Source organism: Anopheles bellator, chromosome 1, assembly GCF_943735745.2.
Source record: "Anopheles bellator chromosome 1, idAnoBellAS_SP24_06.2, whole genome shotgun sequence".
Lineage (NCBI taxonomy): Eukaryota > Metazoa > Arthropoda > Insecta > Diptera > Culicidae > Anopheles > Anopheles bellator.
Genome location: NC_071285.1, coordinates 38,459,322 through 38,477,995, shown reverse-complemented (window position 1 = coordinate 38,477,995; position 18,674 = coordinate 38,459,322). Strand labels below are relative to the sequence as shown.

General features: G+C 47.4%; 2 protein-coding genes across 3 annotated transcripts in view; both read right to left on the bottom strand.

Moving 5' to 3' along the window:
• The window catches only part of LOC131206338 (calcium uniporter protein, mitochondrial), an 88,632-nt gene extending 78,902 nt beyond the window's left edge, over positions 1-9,730 (bottom strand). The window contains exons 1-2 of one of the 2 annotated variants that reach the window (XM_058198859.1): positions 9,431-9,730; positions 8,282-8,631 (exon numbers count right to left, since the gene is read on the bottom strand). In XM_058198859.1, coding sequence (XP_058054842.1) covers positions 8,282-8,407 — 126 coding nt within the window. In that variant the 5' untranslated portion in view covers positions 8,408-8,631; positions 9,431-9,730. The remainder of the gene's footprint in view (positions 1-8,281; positions 8,632-9,430) is intronic. The other variant, XM_058198860.1, reaches the window with a different exon arrangement.
• Positions 9,731-12,989: 3,259 nt separating this feature from the next.
• The window catches only part of LOC131215546 (bifunctional heparan sulfate N-deacetylase/N-sulfotransferase), a 35,305-nt gene continuing 29,620 nt past the window's right edge, over positions 12,990-18,674 (bottom strand). Inside the window, exons 3-5 of the mRNA XM_058209937.1 lie at positions 14,052-15,900; positions 13,624-13,973; positions 12,990-13,552 (exon numbers count right to left, since the gene is read on the bottom strand). Coding sequence (XP_058065920.1) covers positions 13,450-13,552; positions 13,624-13,973; positions 14,052-15,900 — 2,302 coding nt within the window. The 3' untranslated portion in view covers positions 12,990-13,449. The remainder of the gene's footprint in view (positions 13,553-13,623; positions 13,974-14,051; positions 15,901-18,674) is intronic.

Here is an 18,674-nt window from a genome sequence, read left to right as displayed (position 1 = left end):
TCGCGATGGAGACGCCAGGTGCCTCTTGTGTAATGAAGATATCCCGAGTATCCTACGAGTACAATGAAATAAGTAAACAAATCGTACAGAGCGAAAAAAACAACGGAACCAGCAAACAAAAAGGAGGGCACACAAAAAACAAGAAGCCGATTGGGGCCGCTCCAAAAGGAGGAGATGAGTATACGCATTCGTAACATGATATTCGACTCGCCGTTTCTGTTTCACGCCGATTGCGAGCGCCTTTAAAGCGCCAAGCGTACGTCTTTTACGTGCGCTAGCTAATCTCGTTCTACGGACATTTGGAAATGAATGTTGAAATTATTTCTGGTAAATTGCACATTTTCCAGCATTCCAGCGACACGACAACGGTCCGGACATTTGAAGGGCAAGATAAAAGCTACTGGCTTCACACACGAAAACATCAGCAAAAGTGACGGACCGGGTGGTCGTGGATGATTTGCAAGAAATGAAGGAGGAAAATCTACTAACGAGAAGGTCCTTGGTACGGGACTGTGGATGGCGCTGGAACGGAACGTTTCGATCCTGCAAATGCCATCGCAATCGGTCTCTGCTGATATACATTGTTGAATGAAAAACACGCTTCGAAAAAATAAATGATGAAGAAGAGATGATCATAAAAAGCCGTGATCATTGTCCGGAAAACAGGGGCAGGTTTATTGGTTGCCATCTGCACGAGCCATAAAGATGCATGCGAGTATCCTCCCGCCTGCGTTCCGTTATTTATGCTGATGACATCCAAATTTTTTCTATCAATCCTGGGAAACGGCTGTTGGGAAAATATTGTCCTCAACAGAAATCAATTAAAATGCCCGAGAATTCGCCGCACTTGGGTAAACACTTAATATTTGTTACGATTTGACTGTTGTTCCGCGCGCTCGTTCGGCACCGTCGAGCGCCAAGTAATGCGATCCGGGCAGACTTTATGTCTCCTGTTTCGGGGCAACCCGAGAGCTCAAGGACGAAACCTGGCGACCCGGCGTTGGCATTATGACATTACCGAGGGGGGTCGACGGCTTTCCAAGGCGCTTTTTGTCTTTATTCTATTAAAGCTTTCTGGAGGGCCAAAATTGTTTGCTGTGTTTTTACTGCTTTTATGATAATGAACACCAAGCCTCAGCCGCGAGACAAGAAAGAGAGGGCACTCGTATCGAAGACAACATTGAAGCATAATCCAAACCCGAACGTTTGAGGGGGGTTCAGCTTATCTTAATATGCTCCAGCTAGCTCGGGCGCGAAGGTTCGAGTTTCGTTTGAACTTAAATTCTCCCCAGGGGAGCTTTCCGACGATTCACGTCCAATGTGCGCGACGGCAGCGTGCACCGTGTGTTCTCTAACCGAAAAACTACTCCACTCAGGACACGCTCCCAGATGGCGGCAATGAAATGGAGGGAGAAAAAGCGATCCCAACGGTTCGAACGGTTACCCGCCATCCGAAGCCAGGGAAGGCACACCAGCAAAGGCTCAAAGATTAAGCGTACGAACTATGCTGGAATGGATCCACGAAAACAAGAAGCCGAAACCACAAAGAATAGAGCTCGATGCTGCAAGATTCTTTCTTTAACAGTTTGTGAGTGCTTCTCTCATTGTGTGCCTAGAGGATGCCAAACCGAAACCCTTGGCAAGGATACGCAAAGCCCAAGACGAAGATAAGCACACTTCAGAAGCAAGATGAGACAACCCGGAGCCGCCACTCGGTGTTTGTGTGGCGAGTTTTGCGCAACCAAAAAGCATCGAGCGAGAGATTTTTAACTTGTTTCTAGTGCACTATAATGTGAATGAAATGGACAGTAGAATGTAGGAATTAATATTTACCAGCTCATCTCCATACAAAGTACAACTGAAAGAATTCACTGATATCTGCGCTGATTCAAACAAATCCGTTGCGGGTGAACCAATTAATATGCAATAATGCAATCAATTTAAATTAATTAACCACTTGATACCCCCGGGTTCAAGTGTGGCCAACACGCTGACCTGTCCATCCAGGACATCGCGATGCATGAGAACACATTGCACCGAGGATGACGGTTGACGAGCCAATTATTATTGTGGCTGTCAGTCATCAGGGGGAGATGGTGATGGTTGGGCGCCATCTCGTTACATCCAGCCACAAGCAGCAAACTAGCACTGCATTCTTCCTACCGAAAGTGACACCCGCCAGAAGTGGGCCACTTTCATTCTATCGCCAACCAAATATACAGCAACATCAGCAGCAATCTGGTGTCATTGTTTATGTTGTCATTTATGTTGCATTGTACTGCGTTGCAAACTGTCTCTCCTATCTCCTTGCCAGAGCACGGTCTCTGGCTGCTGACGGGTGGCGATAAATCTTGTACCGCAGCAGCACAGCATTTTAGCTTCGTTCGCAAAAAAGCAATCGAAATAGAAAGAGAAGCAGCACGAGGTCGAGGTCAATCGAAACCTAACCGATGCGCCGAACGAGCGGAAGCCACAACTGTGTTTTGTGAAGCAACCCGAGTGCAGCAAAACGGATCAATCAATCTGACGGGCACAGAATGGGAGAAATTCGCTAATCCAATCATGTTTTATTCTTGCATAAATCGCATCCGACTTCCGTTGCAGTTCCGGTGCACGGACTGCTGCAACAATATTCCGCCGTTTGTTCGCCACCACGCCACGTGGTGCGACACACCGAAACAGTCGGCCCAATTTCGGGCTTCGATGGCACATTTTGATTGGTCGGAATTAAATTAGCTGCCCATTCCGGCCAGAGTGTCGATAAAAAATAAATAAAGGCTAATGAAAAGGTACGGCGGTGCCGTGCGCGCTTTCGAAAATGCATACGAAGCTGTCCTTCCGGTGCTGCGGCGGCGGCATGTCCTTGCGACACTTAAAATGGAAGCCAGAATTAAATTTGAATTGAGCCCCAATAAACAAACTACGGGCCTCACGGTAGCGCCTGCAGTGGCCGTGCACAACACGGAAAACGCTTCATTATAAATGCAATCGAAGGGGTCTCCAAAGTGCAGTCTATCAATTCATGTCGCTTCTCTATTTGCTCGGTAACGCCCGATGCCCCGGCAGCAGCGCACCGACGAGAAGCATTGTTTTGTTAAATTAAAAATTTAACATAATTTATGCATTTCTGAGTGCGACCAGGGCCCAGCGACTGGAGAGAAAACTTTTCACACAAAACTAAACTTTAATTAAAATCGTCCTCCGATTGGCGATGAGGTTTCCATCTTTCCGTAAAGCACTGGTGCTTTTGCACTGACACCAGAAAACCAATCGGACCATTCGGTGTTCCTGGTGGGAGCCCCTTTCACCCAACAGCCGCGAGCTGGGGCCGAATGTTTGGTTTCCAATTCCGGACCGATGGCCGCGGTGGTACCGGTGCTGTGAAATGAATGCCATCCAAAAAAATGTTAAATAAAAGTCCAAGAAAAACGAAAATCAAATTACCACGAACGAACCACCGGAGCACCACCACCATGAATATTTATGATTGTTTTGCACCAACGAAAAAAAAAACAATACCATAAATGCGTAACGGGAAAATATATGAACCTTCAACAGACACAAGCACACCAGACCACTAAACCCCGCAAACAACAAACTCACGAACAATTGGGCGGATACACATTTTCGCGCAGGTCCTTGTGACAAACAATGCAAGGTGGTGGGTCTCAAAAGCACGGCGGGACCGGAAAATTGCTTCATATTTTCCCCCACTGCGTTTCGTGTGCCACCCTCGAAGCAGCGGGAGGAAAATATGCCAAGCACACCGAAGCGAAGCCATCATCATATTTACTTGTCATCTTTTCAATAACACACGGACCACCGGGACACCGGTGCGCAGTGTATTGTCACCGGATTCCGTCACCGCGGGATGTCTATTTGCTTCGGATGCCGTTTCTATTGCTGTGGGGCGTTCAGACATTCCCCGGCGATGCGCTGCAGGCGTCGAAGGCTGGCTCAGCGACGGTGGCTCAGCGAAAGAAGAGTTCCATCGAACGTACCTGGCGACCCCTCGACGAATGTGTCATTTTACTGTCGGATGATGCTGAAGAGAAATGATTTTCACATTCCTACCGCGCTCGATGACGAAGTTCCGCTTTTGCCTCTTTCCACCTGAAGCCTAGCAACCAGCGGCGACAAATGAGTCGGATTAATTGATGCCGAATCCTGTGCACAGGACACAGGATTGCGAATGCGAGCACGGAAAAGAAACGGCCACATCGGCCACCAGCAGGAGGCCACCAATTTTCCTCATTAACATCCAATCAAACGGCAGGCATCCGGTCCGAAAGAATCCTGCGCCGTTTTGGTGCACACATCGGGGCGGCCCGTTTTAACGAGGGGTCAGTTTAACCACCGCGTCATGTTGCAGACCGCGTCATGTTCGTCATCAGCCCAATCGGGCATCTCATCTCGGGCAATCGCGAACAATCGAACCAATCTCCAATTTTATCCATTCCGACAGCCAGTTCCTGTGGGCAAGCTTCCGGTCACTCGTGGTCGGTGCGGAATGAAGCAATGAATGAACCGCAATGAGATTTCGTCCGGCGGTGAACGGTAAAAAAAACTATTTTAACGTGGAAAGTCGAAGCAATGCCCGAGGACCACCACCTCTTGGAATGAATAATTTATGAATTATTGACCGATCGATGGCCGGAGGACGGAGGGCAAAGCCCATTACGGTCCCAACCCCAAAAGCTTGTTTCGTGGAAAAGTTTTGTAAAAAGCAATCTCTTCTCGTCCACGAAGTGGCGTTGTGTAGGTTTGCCTGCCGCCACGTGTCCTGGAGGTCTATTTTCGATCTTGATCCATTATCAGGTTTATGGGTCACTGGTATCACAGTCGAACGACTTTTGCGGCCGAATGTTGCCAACGTTGATTGAGCGGTTTGGGCGAGAGCGACCGGAATGTCTTCTGAGAGGTTGTGCAAAGGATCCATAATTTAGGGATGGAAAAGGACGCTAACACGTGACAGGTTGGATTGTGTGTGTCAAGGAGATATAATCTCGATACGATCAGCAAAAAGTATCGATCTACAAGATGCTCTTTTTGCTTTTTTTATGGTTTTCCAAACAATTTCCATTTGAAACATATTTTTAAGTGACGTTTTTTCTTCCAAAAAACCCCTGGAGCATCCCGATTCCAATTACAAAACCACCAATCGACGTTGAATCGCCCTTTTGCTGCTTCCAATTGGCCACTTTCCAAAGAAAACCCTACTCGTGTATCGCGAGTTTCTCGGATTTTCCGTTCGTTTTTAGAAGCCCAGCCCAGTAGGGTTTGCAAAGGAAAACATAAAAAAACATTTTACTAGTCTAACAGAGCCTAACGTGCGGAAGGTAAAAACCCAGCATTGTTAGGTGTTTCAAAAATCTGCATTGTTGGCAGCGTACAAAATGCCAAAAAACGGTACCACACCATCCGTACTAAGATGTAGATAAATCTATAACCAGAACACGAGACGGCGTGGCCTTTGGCGGCCAAAAATTCAAGCACATGGTCGGGTGATTTGAAAATCATTGGACAGGTGCTGCGACCCGTAAAGGTTTTCCGCCCAAGGCCAAAGCTGCAGACGGTGGCGCCGCCACAAATTCTGGGACCAGCTCAATTCGGCCCCCCTCGAAGGCGCCAGACGGATTCGGAAAGGCTAGATTGCATAAATATACTGGCCAGGACACGGAGATGGAGACACAAAATGCCCGTTCCTCCCATTGTTTCTCGTTGCCATTTCGGCAACAATTAACATTTGTCTAGCCGAAAATAGGTTCTCTCTGGCGATCGGAATCGATTAACGATAAAAGGTCGCACGCGGCAACGTTTGACCTTTTTTGGCCAACCACGTGGCCAATGTTTACTCGAACGTAAAGTATTAATCCGTGTTAATCCATCTGTCAGCGATTAACTCCACGGGGACCGGGGATGATTCAATCCGTTCCGCCATCGTCCGGTGGTAAATTTGTTCCGGCCGCAGTTAAGCCGCACCGGTTTTTTGGCGCCAACCAACATTCGTTGCCGCGGTAGGGAAACATAAATGATAAATAGGCGCTTATTTCAATATGGTCCACCTTTATTTGCACAGAAAGTTTTTTTTGTGCTTTTCACAGCGCCAGAAACAATCTCGCCACCCATACGGGGACATGACATCGAACTCTGCTTTTGGCGCTGATAACGAGGAGGCCTTTCGGAAAGTCTGTCCGCTTTTCGTCTGTTGCCAAGGCCTTCGGGTTTGGACGGTTCCTCAGTTGATGTCAGCGATGTTGTGCGTGAAGATAATGAAAATGGAGCATCCGTGATGCTAACTGCTCGGAATATTCTAAAAATCGCTTTAAATTTGCAATCCGAAGTGATTAGAAATACAACTATTGATACGTTTTTGGTTTTGAAAAGCCAAAGTTTTATTGACATGAGAAAAAACTGTGGTTTTCGCAGTTACTTATCATCACATCGTTAGTTTAAATTGCTGCCACACAAACCAAAACGTTATCCAGCAGAAGCTTTTTAATAAAAAATCAGACAATAACAAAATAATGTAATGTAACAGCCCTTTCGATTGTGGCACGAACTCGGGAACAGTTTCCCGCTCCCTGATGTAGGTAGCCGATTTTGCACGATTCTTATTTGTGTTGAGTTTACAGTAGAAATCGAACATAAAAAGAAAACGGCTGGCCAGGATTATGGCCAGAATCTGTTCTGTTTACACTTCGCCCGGAGGGAAAAAGGATAACAAACGAACCAACAACGGGGCGTTTTCGTGTACGAATCGGAAAGTCCCACACAGAGACCCGGGGCGACTGCCAATCCCGGGGATAAATGCCCGGCGGCCGTACAGCAAGAAGCCGAGTAAAAACTCGGAAACATGTGTCATGTTTTGATGTGAAACGGGCCACGGCGACCCGTATTTGCCTAATTTCCACGACCCGTTCCGGGCGCCGCCAAAAGTGAAAGCGAAAGTTGGTTTGCTTTTCCAATTTTCCCGGCACATCGGATCGGTACTACAGACAGGGATTCCGGACGCATTGTTTTAACAAAACGCGAACAGATGAAAAACTCTACAACATACCGCGGCCGCCTCTGCCGAAAGGACGAGGAGAAAAAGGTTTCTATTTTTACTCTCCGTTGCGCTTCCAACTGGTTACGGCCAGCTGCTGGGGGCGATTGCTCGGCTGTATTTCAATTGAATTACATTTGCATACTTTATGCCTAGAGCCAGTGCAAAAGATGTGAACTGTTCACACCTTGCAGTGGGTGACGAGCCAGCGAGCGAATTAATTCCTAGCTCCCCGACCTCTCAATTTGAAGCACGACGCCAGCATTAAAACAGGTCTTTAATCATAAAAAGAGATTCATTTCCATAAGCCAAAGGCACGGGCAACGACACGGGCTTGCTCTGAGAAGAATGACTAAAGAGCCACCAAAGTTGCGCCGCCAAACCGTTTCGTGTGCAGAAAATTTATTTTCAAAATTATTTAACGTTCGCTCATTCCGAATGCGCAACGCCACGTCAGCAGCTTCACGGTAGAACAATATTTTGTAAATCTCGCCCATCGTAATCGAAATGGTTGAGTGAATTTGGGCAAGCTTAAAAATAGACTCACGACACGGTGTGTCACCGGGAACGACCCGGCGAATAGCAGTGGGTAGTGGTAGTGACCAAACGATGTCCTGTTTCCACCAGATTTCGCTAGACGCGTTATATGGGCCAGCAGAGCCAGAGTACTTCACGCACGGAAATGGACGAAACCACCCGTTGCCCGCCCGGGAACGGACTGATGGACACACGTTTTCAACGCCTTTCGTGAACGAGCGACAAAAAATGGATCCCGTTACAGTTTGACAGTTGGACGCGCACTCCACTCGCTTTCTGCAATACGAAACGCGAACCGTGGGTGTTGATTACAGCAAAGGGACTATGGAGCGTCCATTTAGCAAACGGTTTTTAATACGTAAATCAATCCCGTGGTGTCGATCTTCCATCCAAAGGGTCGCTTTATGCAAAGCAAAACAGTCGTTCGGCAGTGCAATTGAAGTACGTAAACGTGCTTTTGACCTACGGCGAGAACCGAAGCATACCATGACGCGTGTAAGGGTTGTGCATTCAGATTGCGAGACTGATGACGGAGGCCGTGGTTCCGAGAAGTGCCGTTGCTTAGTAACGCATCGCCATCGGCATGCAGGGTTAATGATGTGTTCCGAGCGCTTGTGCTACAATGACATCATAACCGGCCGGTGCCCGTAACAACAAGTGGCCATGGGCCGAAGAGTGGCTGGCTGGTGTGCTTACCTTTGACCTCGATTGGTTCCTAGCTAGGCTGCCGAGCCCGAAGAGGGAATACTCCGATCCGAGCAGCATGGTCGGGGGGCACCGGAAAAGGTGCCGAAACTGGGCACTGGTTGCTGGGGCTGCCATCGATGTTGTTCACGGACCGATCACGCACGAGCAGGACACTAGCTCCAGCTAAAAAGAGTTGACCGCGAGTTTCCTATTCTTATGTTGGGATCACCTAAACCTAACACACACTCCGGACGTTGACAGTTGCACTAGCGAACACAAGAACGACAATGGGACACGGACACGACACACTCCCGAGCTCGAACGAAATTCACTTTCACCGACAGCAGGACCAATAGCCGCTAGAACACAAGGTGCATGGAGAGAGTGACATTTTAAAACCGAAATAAAGACAAAATTAAAGTGAACGAATGGGTTGGAAATTAAGGCACACGTGGATGGGCACTGTTTCGTGTAAACAAAACAAAACCGTTCCCATCAATCACAAGTTCGGTTCCCGCTCTTATCACTTCGCCAGATTCCCAGGACCTTCCGCACACTCGCACCACGCACCAACACACAAACTACGTCCCTGGCCAGCGCTTCTTTGCGGGCTGCTGGGGGTCACTGGAACCGCACGAAATGTTCACCACCAACAAAACACACCGGAACGGGCCACCTTGAACGGGCTTTAAATTTCTCAAAAATAGTGCACTTCTTATTTTGAATTTGACCTTTCTTTGGCCGGCCACCGTACGCACACCGCCACGCAGACACACATTTTCGGCCCGGACCGGCCAACGTAGGAGTGAAGCTTTTTCCTCTTCGCACACGACGCGTGAGCGTGCGAGCGAGCGAGATGGCGAGAGACGGCGGCCCGGCGGCGGCCCAAAAACCAGTCGCCAGAGAATGGCCTTTCGGGGGCTCGTGTTTTTTTGTTTTCACGCACACGGTCTCAGTGCCGCCGAGTTGAGGTTGGAATTCCGGCCACCTTGCGCTATCCGAAAAGGGTGTTTCTAGCTCCATTCCGATACATTACGGCCGGAGAGGAGAAAAATAGAGATGACTCACTCACGATAGGCGCCTTCGTCCCTTCGACCTCCAGAGCCAGCAGCACGAGAGATAAATCCCGCGCGCGTATTGTACACATGCAAAACTTACACTGCTGAGACACGTACAACAATAGGGCACCAACCAACAACAATAACAAAACGCAATAACAACGCAAGAAAATAAACACCAATCACAGAAATCGGGCTCGGCGGTTCCTCTAAATCAGCCACACCATGGTCGGATTCTGCTGCTGCTGATGAGGCCGGAAGTAACACTTTTTTTTTCTTCTTCTCTCGCGGAAGGAACACAAGGAACTATTTATTTTAACGGTGTTCGCGCAGCAGAGTTAGCAATGTTTGCACCATGTCAGCTTGGAAGTTATTATTGTTGTTTATTGTAAACACAAGAAGTTTCAAATATTCCTTCTTGTTCGAATTTTAGATTTTAGACTCTGCACTTTCTGATGATGAAAACAAATTACTGGTTCCGGCGTTCCCGCGTTCCCGGTCCCTGGTTTTTCTCCTTTCACTTCGGTTTCACTTCGGTTTACACACACTTTCACGTTTCGCACTTCGGGTTTTTTCGCCGCGTTCTTGGTCTCTGGTTTTCTATTTTTTCGATTTTTCTTTTTTGCGTACGATTTACGAACGGGAAAGGGACATCCGACGCTAGAGCGAGATAACTGCGGTGCGTTCGCGTGTGTGCGTGCGATGGTGTTCAAATTGGATTGTTCCAAAAGTTCTGCGGTTCAGTGAAAGAAGGAACATTTTGAAAATGGCCAACATAATTCATAAATTGGAGTCTCGTTGAAACCAGTGTATGTTCAGGGAGACCATACTGAATAAAACAGTGTTTTTCAAACCATAAAATGGTGTTTCTCTTATCGAGGCGCAGAACTCATTGAACAGCCCAGTGTTGCGGTGGAGTTAGCCGGCAACTTTTGCAGGTTAGAGTTGTTGTTGTTTTGTGCGCAAAGTGGTAAAATTGAAAATTTGAAAATGGATTTCGTGTTTCGGTTTTCCGCCAGTTGAAATAACCGGTGTGGAACCGGGAACTCGGTGGCAAATTGTTATCGCAAAACATTATCCACATCACGCTGTCGCTGAATTTATGCATAAAGTTAGAAACCGACTTAAAATATGAAACGGTTCGTTGCTGGGTGATATTTACATTAAAGCATTTCTGTTTTAAATTTGGCGCCTCAAAATAGAAAAAACTTAAATCTTGTCCCGGTTTTTGCTTTCGATGATTTCTATTTTAACATATTTACCGTATTTTTCCGTGTATAACGCGCACCCAGATTTTAGAGCTAAAAAAATTGGGGAAAAGGTGCGCGTTATACACGGAAAAATACAGTACTTTCAAACTACGAAAATCGAAAAGTGAGGTTAGAAAAGAGAGTTCTCAGTTCCAGCTGTCAGAGCTTGCTCTGTCATTTGCTGTCATTGAGCTGTCATTTTTGAATTGTTAATCTCGCGCATTTCGTTAAATTTCCACTATCGGGCACTTTTATTTGGAAAAAGTAGTATGTTGCGGAAGCCAAATTAATTCATGTTTACCTTTTTGTATTTTTCACTTTTGAAAATACTGTGTATATTTGTCAATATTTCGGACTGTTTTGAAAAAGATGGATTCAGTCTCAAACAAACTTCTCTGCAACTGGTCACTTGAAAAAGCTCTTCAAAATAAAATTAATCGTTCCGCTTGACGAATAATATTTCTCAGCATAATCAAGCGTTGTGAATTTTTGTGAGCTATTTTTTCTACAATGTTTGGAATTCAAACTTTTTGTGGATGATATATGGTACGATTCCAAAGGGATGCGCTTGGTTCGCGTGCAATCTTGCATCAAATCTCACGTCATTATCACTTTTTAAACGCAAACTGCTGACGCCGTTTACTACGTTTGACTGATTTACTTTCAAATGACGATTAAAATTGGCGAAGATTTCCGGTTATTAATTGGAGAAATCTGTCGGCTAATTGAAAACCACGTGTAGTGTGTAGCAGGTTTGGAGTGAATTATAAAACTATTTTTTCGGTTAAATTCAAGTATGTAACGCACTAAAACAACGGACATGAATGCGACACAATCGCTACAATGGCTTTATTTATTTACATTCAATTGAACTTGCTTTTCCGTTGATTTCCATCATCGTGGTCTCGGCAGTCCCGGTCACTAGCGGTCAGTGTTATGCTTATTTACACACTATTAGTTCGCTACCTTTATGCAGAAATGACTTGTTTCGATCTCGACTGGGAGCCCACTGCCACTGCCGGTCCCCCTTATAAATAGAGTTCTTATCGATAATCCCGTTTTACCATTCGTCCACGGCATCGTTGGGCCCTGGCTCAAATGGCGCCTCACCTGGTTTGTGCTCGTGAGATCGCACCATTCGTCCTAGGACATTCGTTTGATCCTATCTAGTACTTACATCGCAGATGCGTAGCACCACCTCGAAGACGTGTGGCTTTAACGAAAACGGCTCGATCGATTATTGTTATGATGCGCATGAATCGCGACAAACAGGAACCGGTCGATCGTGCCTGGCGCTGCGTCGTGTAAATGCTCACTGCCACTGCTTGTTCACTAGGCCGTCTCTGGCCCAACCTGAAAGTGCATCTAAATTGCCTTCTCTAGCTTTGCCCCTTCAGCGGTAACGAAACGATAATAGCTGTCGCTTAAGCGAAGAACAAAATACTGTCCATGGCAGTAATTCGGGGTCCCCCGATATCCTTTAGTTTTAAGAGTGTTTTCACTCTTAAATCGTTCACTCGTTGGTTTTGCTCATTCATTTCGACGGTCTTATTCTGACTGATGATTTTTTCTGTGTAATTTGCAGTTGTTTCCCCTCATTTCTTCGATATGTTAAATATTTGCTTTCGGTTTCGTTACTTCTATTATTTATATGTATTTTTGGTACATTTGTATTTCCGTTTCATCTTCTGCTGTTGCTCGTTGGCTCGTTTCCCTTTCTACAATCAGCAATAATTGATAATTTGTCTCAAGCTCTCACAGTAAAATTCAATTCTCTAAACTGCTTGAGAACGGGTAAGCTCTTTAAGTACCATTGTTCTGGGCCAAAATCAACTGGAATACTACTTCGAGTGATTGAGATAAGTCTGCTGGCCTTACGGGTACAGTGCGACAAACACTAGAACATAAACTGTTCATGCACACCCTATCGTAAGAAAAGCGTATCGGCGCACGGGCAATTATTCTACTCAACGAGTACTATTTGCAGCCAGAGTTTGGTGTATGAAATAAAATAAAATAAAAATAATTTCATTAATTTGAGCAACGCCTTTGAGCGCATATTGAACATTTAATTTCTTTTACATGTCCACAGCGCCACCTACCGACGGGAGAGCGACACCGGACGAACGAAACTTTCACAAAGCACGCAGCCAATGGCTGCAACCCACAAAGTTCAAGCGAAAGCTCGAAGGTTGGAAAAGTCACCGCTAAAATTTTGATGTTAATTATTTTTCCTTCATTTTTGAGGATGTCCTGTTAGCTATTTTTGTAAAAATATGTAAAATGTCAATGTTTTAAATTTGTTATCAGGTGCTCTCGGTGAGCACCGACACCGCGACTCTATGCGAAGGTCGGTGAACGAAATTGTCAAGCTACGGTCAGTTTCCGTTAAAGTGTTAAAGTGTCATAAGTTTGGTATAAAACAAACAAGCTACGCAGTACTCTACAGCTTAACGGATGTCGTCAACTAACGCACCTAATATACCTAAATTAAGTGTTATCTAAATTTAAAATACAAATTAAGAAGAGGAGTCACTACATGGCCTAAAATATGATACACTTTCTCCTCATCACAGCGCAGCGGATACTTAAGAGTAAACCAGGAAAGGAATTGATAACGACAAGTGATAAGCTGAAGGTGGTAGGAATAACATTTCCCCAACACACATCGCGATGTAGTTGGTGAGAATAATATAACCTTGTTTGATTACCCGCATTGATCGCACACGCTCGGCATGTGCTCGTCCCCTTTTCCGTCTTGACAAACGACAAAAAGCGTTTCCGGCGTTACCCTTTTCTATTCGCGGAATGCAGAGTCCTGCCAAGTGTTTCACTTCTCTTACGATGTCGGAAAACACCGTAGTGTCTGTTAGGAGGTGACGGAAAGGTCCTCTTTCAGCCATTGGGGGATGGGTCGTGAGCCAAGCTTTTTCAGCAATTTCACCAGTGCCTGGTTATGTATTCGGTAATACCTTAAAACGAAACGTGGATGTTAGCCATACACCAACGATTGGGAGATAACAGCCGAGTCATGGGTACTCACTTTTGCAGCATTTTTGCACTCCGCTCGTCCATCGGTGGGTACTGGCGGCCTTTCGACTTGCCGAGACACTTGTTGCGATTATCGGCGATCACCTGGCAGTAGAAACCTTTCTTATTGTCAAACCGCAGATGCTGGCTATAGTCGTACGGGGGCAGTTTGAGGAACCGCTGCAGATCCATCATCACACTGATCGGGTTCGATTTCAGCTGCTCGCCGTCGATAATGTACAGCTGCTGCTGCGGATAGTACGCCAACCAGCGCTCGAGATGCTGCGCGTACTTTCCCGGGTTCAGACAACGGTTGCGTAGATCACGTAAAGCTTTCGGTTCCGCCTCCGTCGCCGTTATGACCTACAGATTCGAAGCGACACATGGGAGATCAGTCAAGTTTGGAGATGGGAGATCGCGTAGTGGCTGGCCAACACTTACCTGATAGAAGCTGTAGTTGTTTGCGATCGGGTCACCGTGCGCCTTGATGTGCTGGTACCACGAGTAGGCCCGTTTCGCGGGCGAAATCAGGATCGTGACGAGCTGTACCTTCGGGAGCAGCGCATGGGCTCGCTTCGGCACCAGCTCCCCGTCGAAGTAGGTGGCTGACTTTTCGAACATAAACTTGTCGTCGGTGTCGTTCGATTGCAGTGGAAAAAAGTCCAGGTACCATTCGAGCCCCCGGTAGTAGTTGTTGCCGTTAAAGAACTGAATCTCCTCGAACGTGTCCGAGTTCGGTAGGTTGCTGGACACGGCCGGGTGCATGCTAAGAAACGTGTAGAACGCCGTCGAGCCCGTCTTCTGCGGGCCAAGTACGAGCAGTTTCGGGAGCGTGGTGCGTCGCTTGTTTCCGGCCCATATCTTCGCGTGCTTCGGATCGTCCGACGGGTTGCCCCAGATTGGATCTCGCTCCTCCGGGTGTAGCTTGAAGTACAGCTCGCCGAGCTGAAGGGGTGGCACGGACGTAAGTTTCAGGTTGGTCCAGCAGCGCAGGAACTTAAACACGGACTCGAAAGTGTATAGCGCCAATCGATCGTTGCCGTAATTCGACATATGCGTCATAAAGATGTTGATCGGATTGTAAACGATCGTCTGGAACAGCTCGCCACCGCTGATCGATTCGTCCAATTTCTCGCGCCCACCCGGATAGCTGTTGATGCAGATCGTGTGCGTAAACAAGCCGCAAGTCTGTCGCGGAAGCACCATAATGTTCCGGTGAATGAACGCTCGGCGCAGTCGGGCCGGCCTCAGGTGAGGGTACTCTTCCGTCGAGGTGACGCGAATGTTCCACACCTTTTTCCACGCTATGTACAGCAGCTCGTGCGCGGGATACACGCCCGAGTGGTGCGGTGACACCGAATACCCCGAGTCGGTCGGAATACCGTGCTCCTTGGCGAACTCCTTGTTCAGCATCATGTCACCCATCAGCTGCGTCAGATTATCGTACAGATGCGGTTGCTGGTGATTCCACATATGCGAGAACCAGTTAAAATGGGCCACGTTACGCAGCAGCATGTCCTCGCCGAGGTTTTCGTCGTGCGTCCCGTGGTGGAAGAACTTCCCCGAGAAGCCCAGATTGAACCGGAACCCGGGCACCATCTCCGCGATGCGGTTCTGCGTCGCCAGCAGGGCGTGCACATCGTCCGGCTTCAACCGCGTTCCCTTTTCGGCCACGAAGATATCGTCGATATCTATCAGTATGCGTCGCTCCAGACTGAGGCTGAGCTGCCCGTGGCTCAGATAGGACAGCGAGTCCAGAAACAGCAACCGATGTAGCCAAAACTTGAGCCCGGAACCGAACAGAATCCGCTGGATCCCATCGATTTGCCCGTGGTCCTGCAGAACGGTGGCCAGCGGGGGTTGGGCCACTCCATCGGTCGGGTAGTCCATCACGTTCTTCTGGGCCCACTCGAGTGGCTCGTACCCGCTGTGGTTGTGCTGGAAGATGGCCCAATCGTTCCCGGGCAGCGGACCCCACGCGGTGTCACCAGCACGCGTCAGCCGCAGTATCGGTGAACCCGGATTCAAGCTGGCATCCCGCAGCCGCAGGTTGGTGTGAACGTAGAGTGGAAAGTTGCGCAGCTGGGCACCGACCAACGTTTCTTCGCTCGGACTCACGAACCCGATGATGCCGACCGAGTAATCCCGACAGTACTTGTCCAGCAGCTGCCGGTTCCAGTTGTCCATGTTGAGATATTTATCCAGATTTTCGAACACAATCACCCCGTAGCGGCCCTTGTCCTGGTTCGTCAGCACCGGCAGACTCTTGCCCGCCACCTCCAATTTGTACCTGTAGCAGAGAGGAGAGAGCATCAAACGAGGTCGATTAATTGGAGGCCAATAAATGTGAGATGACACCGGAAGTCGCTTATCATGTCACTAATGGCTCATTTGTTAGCAGCGAGCCAATGTGTGTTTTTTCCGGCGAAAGTCCTGGCTGTAGCGGTGTTTTCCGAGAGCTTCGGGCCGGGTAATTAGTGGTTGCATTGGATGCGAATTTGTGGTCATTCCACATCCGAGAGCCACCACCACCATATCCCTGTGACCACCGAGACCACAGCGAACGGTTATTAGCTGTGGCCCATTACCCGGTGAACCGAAAGTAAAACAATCATAGAAAGTAAGTCCAGCAGGATCGGTTGCCTGTCATTCTAGTTCCAGTGGATGTTGTGGAGCGTCGCTGTGATAATGTAACGGACGGCTTTTGGTTTAACCAGTGTCTAATGTTCTTGAGCCGGAGACCATTTGTGTTGTGATTTATCACATTGTTTTGATCTACGCAAACGAGCCAATAGCGGGCATTAATGCCTCACCAGTGCCCCACCACAGTGTGGTCAATTGTAATTCATGCACAAGGTATGGCCAATAGAAGGATATATGAATGCAGAAGGCAGCAGCAGAATGTCCATGAACTCTTCTATCTCTCTCTCTTGCAACTCTGTCCCTCTCCTTCTCTCTGCCTATTCTGACTTTGAATTAATAACATTTTCACCAAACGGTGCCCAGTTCAAAATTACTTTCCGCTTGTCATCCCATTTACGGAGGGTTTTGCTACTGACATAACATGTCTCGTATGGCTATGGGGCACACGTTGAACGCCTTGAAGACGGTTCTAGCGTAAGGAGCACAGCACAGGCTCAACTGGGCGAATACAATTAATTCAGCAGGATGCCGACCGAGACAGCGGCGTATCGCTCGGTCCGGTAACTTCGTCTTCGTAGGTCGGTGGCCGGGGGTAAAGGCTTTTGCGACCAAAGACAACCGCTTGAACGTTACAACATACCCTCCAGATGCAGGTATTCGCAGTAAAATGGATTACAATTCAATTCAGGTACAGGGAGTGAGAGAGAGAGAGAAATTACGCAAAACAGTTACAAGTAAACCCGTAGTCCCGGAAAGGACATTGCAGTTACGGATGGATTTTTTTCTAAAATGGAACGGAGGACGCTTCTATGACGGTAATGAATGGGCAGTCGGAAAATCCCGAGGCCATCGGTTGTGCATAACTTCTACCGTGGCCCTTTCCCGGCCAGGCATCGTTCGCAGCCGCACACAGATGGGCGGAAACGTCATAAATTCGAGCGGAGATTAACTGCCACCGGCCGGTTCTGCTTTGGTATTGTGGGTCCATTCGTACATTTCAAATAAGCAAACTCCACAAAATGTATTTACATTAGTTAGAGCTTTTTGTCGGTGAGTAAACCGTAGCCTGGCAAAGGCACTCGGTAAGCTTGGTACACAGTAACGGCCATGCTTGGAATATGTCAACAACCAAAAAGGACCAGTAAAAGAATGTTTAGAATGTCCATACGGTTGACTGTAAGTAAAGTAACAGAAACCGGTGAGCAGTAAACTAAAATAAAAAGGGAGCTACACATTTTCCCCAAAGGTAAATGGTAAGAAAAGTATTTTTAAACTTTATCTTTACTTGTAAAAAATTGACAAAAAAAAAAACTAATATTCTATGACCGTGTAATTAAATAAAAGTAAAGTCATTAAATAGAAAAAAAAATAACATGATAGATTTAAATGGATTCAAGCAATTGTTTGTTTGAATCCTCGCAAAACACCTCGGAACGTTGCAGAGGCTTAGCCGCCTTGCGCGGTTTGTTCATAGAGCACCAGGATAATTGCCACAAAACGATGATTGCACGATCATTGCACACCGGCGCGTGTTCCGGCGGGAGGACATCAAAAGGGAAAATTGCAATTTGTTTGTCAACCATAAAACCATAACAAGCACATCCGTTGGCCGGCGGAGAGCATGATATTCTGTGACGTAATGGAATAATAAAAAAATACATTTGGACTGTGCCACAGTGGAAATGGCGGAGCCGAGGACAACAATTCAACCGCAGCAGGAAGGCGTAGATCCGTGATTCTAATGACCGGATGTTCCCTCCGAAAAGAGTGGGCGGGTTGTGCCGGATGACTGTCAGAGGCGGTTGACCATAGTAATAATAATGATAGCAATAATAACGAAAAGTGTAGGTCCACAATTCACTTTGCCCCGCCCGGAGTCTCCCGGGCCCGGTGTCATTGGGAAAGTTTTGATTTATTATTATGCTAATTGAGTGCTCGCGCATTTGCACCTTTTTTTCGTCACCGAAAGTGATGGCTACCGGCTCAGGCCGGAAACTGCACCTTGCACCGCGCCATTGCTGCGCGCGGGAACATCCTTTGGGGCAGAATTTTCACACCAACCGTGCGCGACCGTGGCGCGGCGCCCAGAGCAAATGGCGTCCGATGTGGAAGACGATGATGAAGCGAAAAGTTAAATCTATCAAAGTACATAATGTTGGCGCGAAGGGAACGCGAAGCGGAGATTTGTGGAAGGGTCGAAAGAAAGGATGATATTGCAAAAGTAAGCTGCCGCCAGAAGGGAAATGCGGACTGAAGGAACGAGAGAGAGAGAGGGACAGAGGAGGAAAAAAGATTTATGTTAATTATGCAGTCCGTAATTAATCACAACTTCGCAAAGGGCATCAAAAGAGGTCTCGAAAGGTTGCCGCGGCTGGGTGGTAGGAGCAAGTGGAACCCCCTTTTATCGAACCAACACCAATG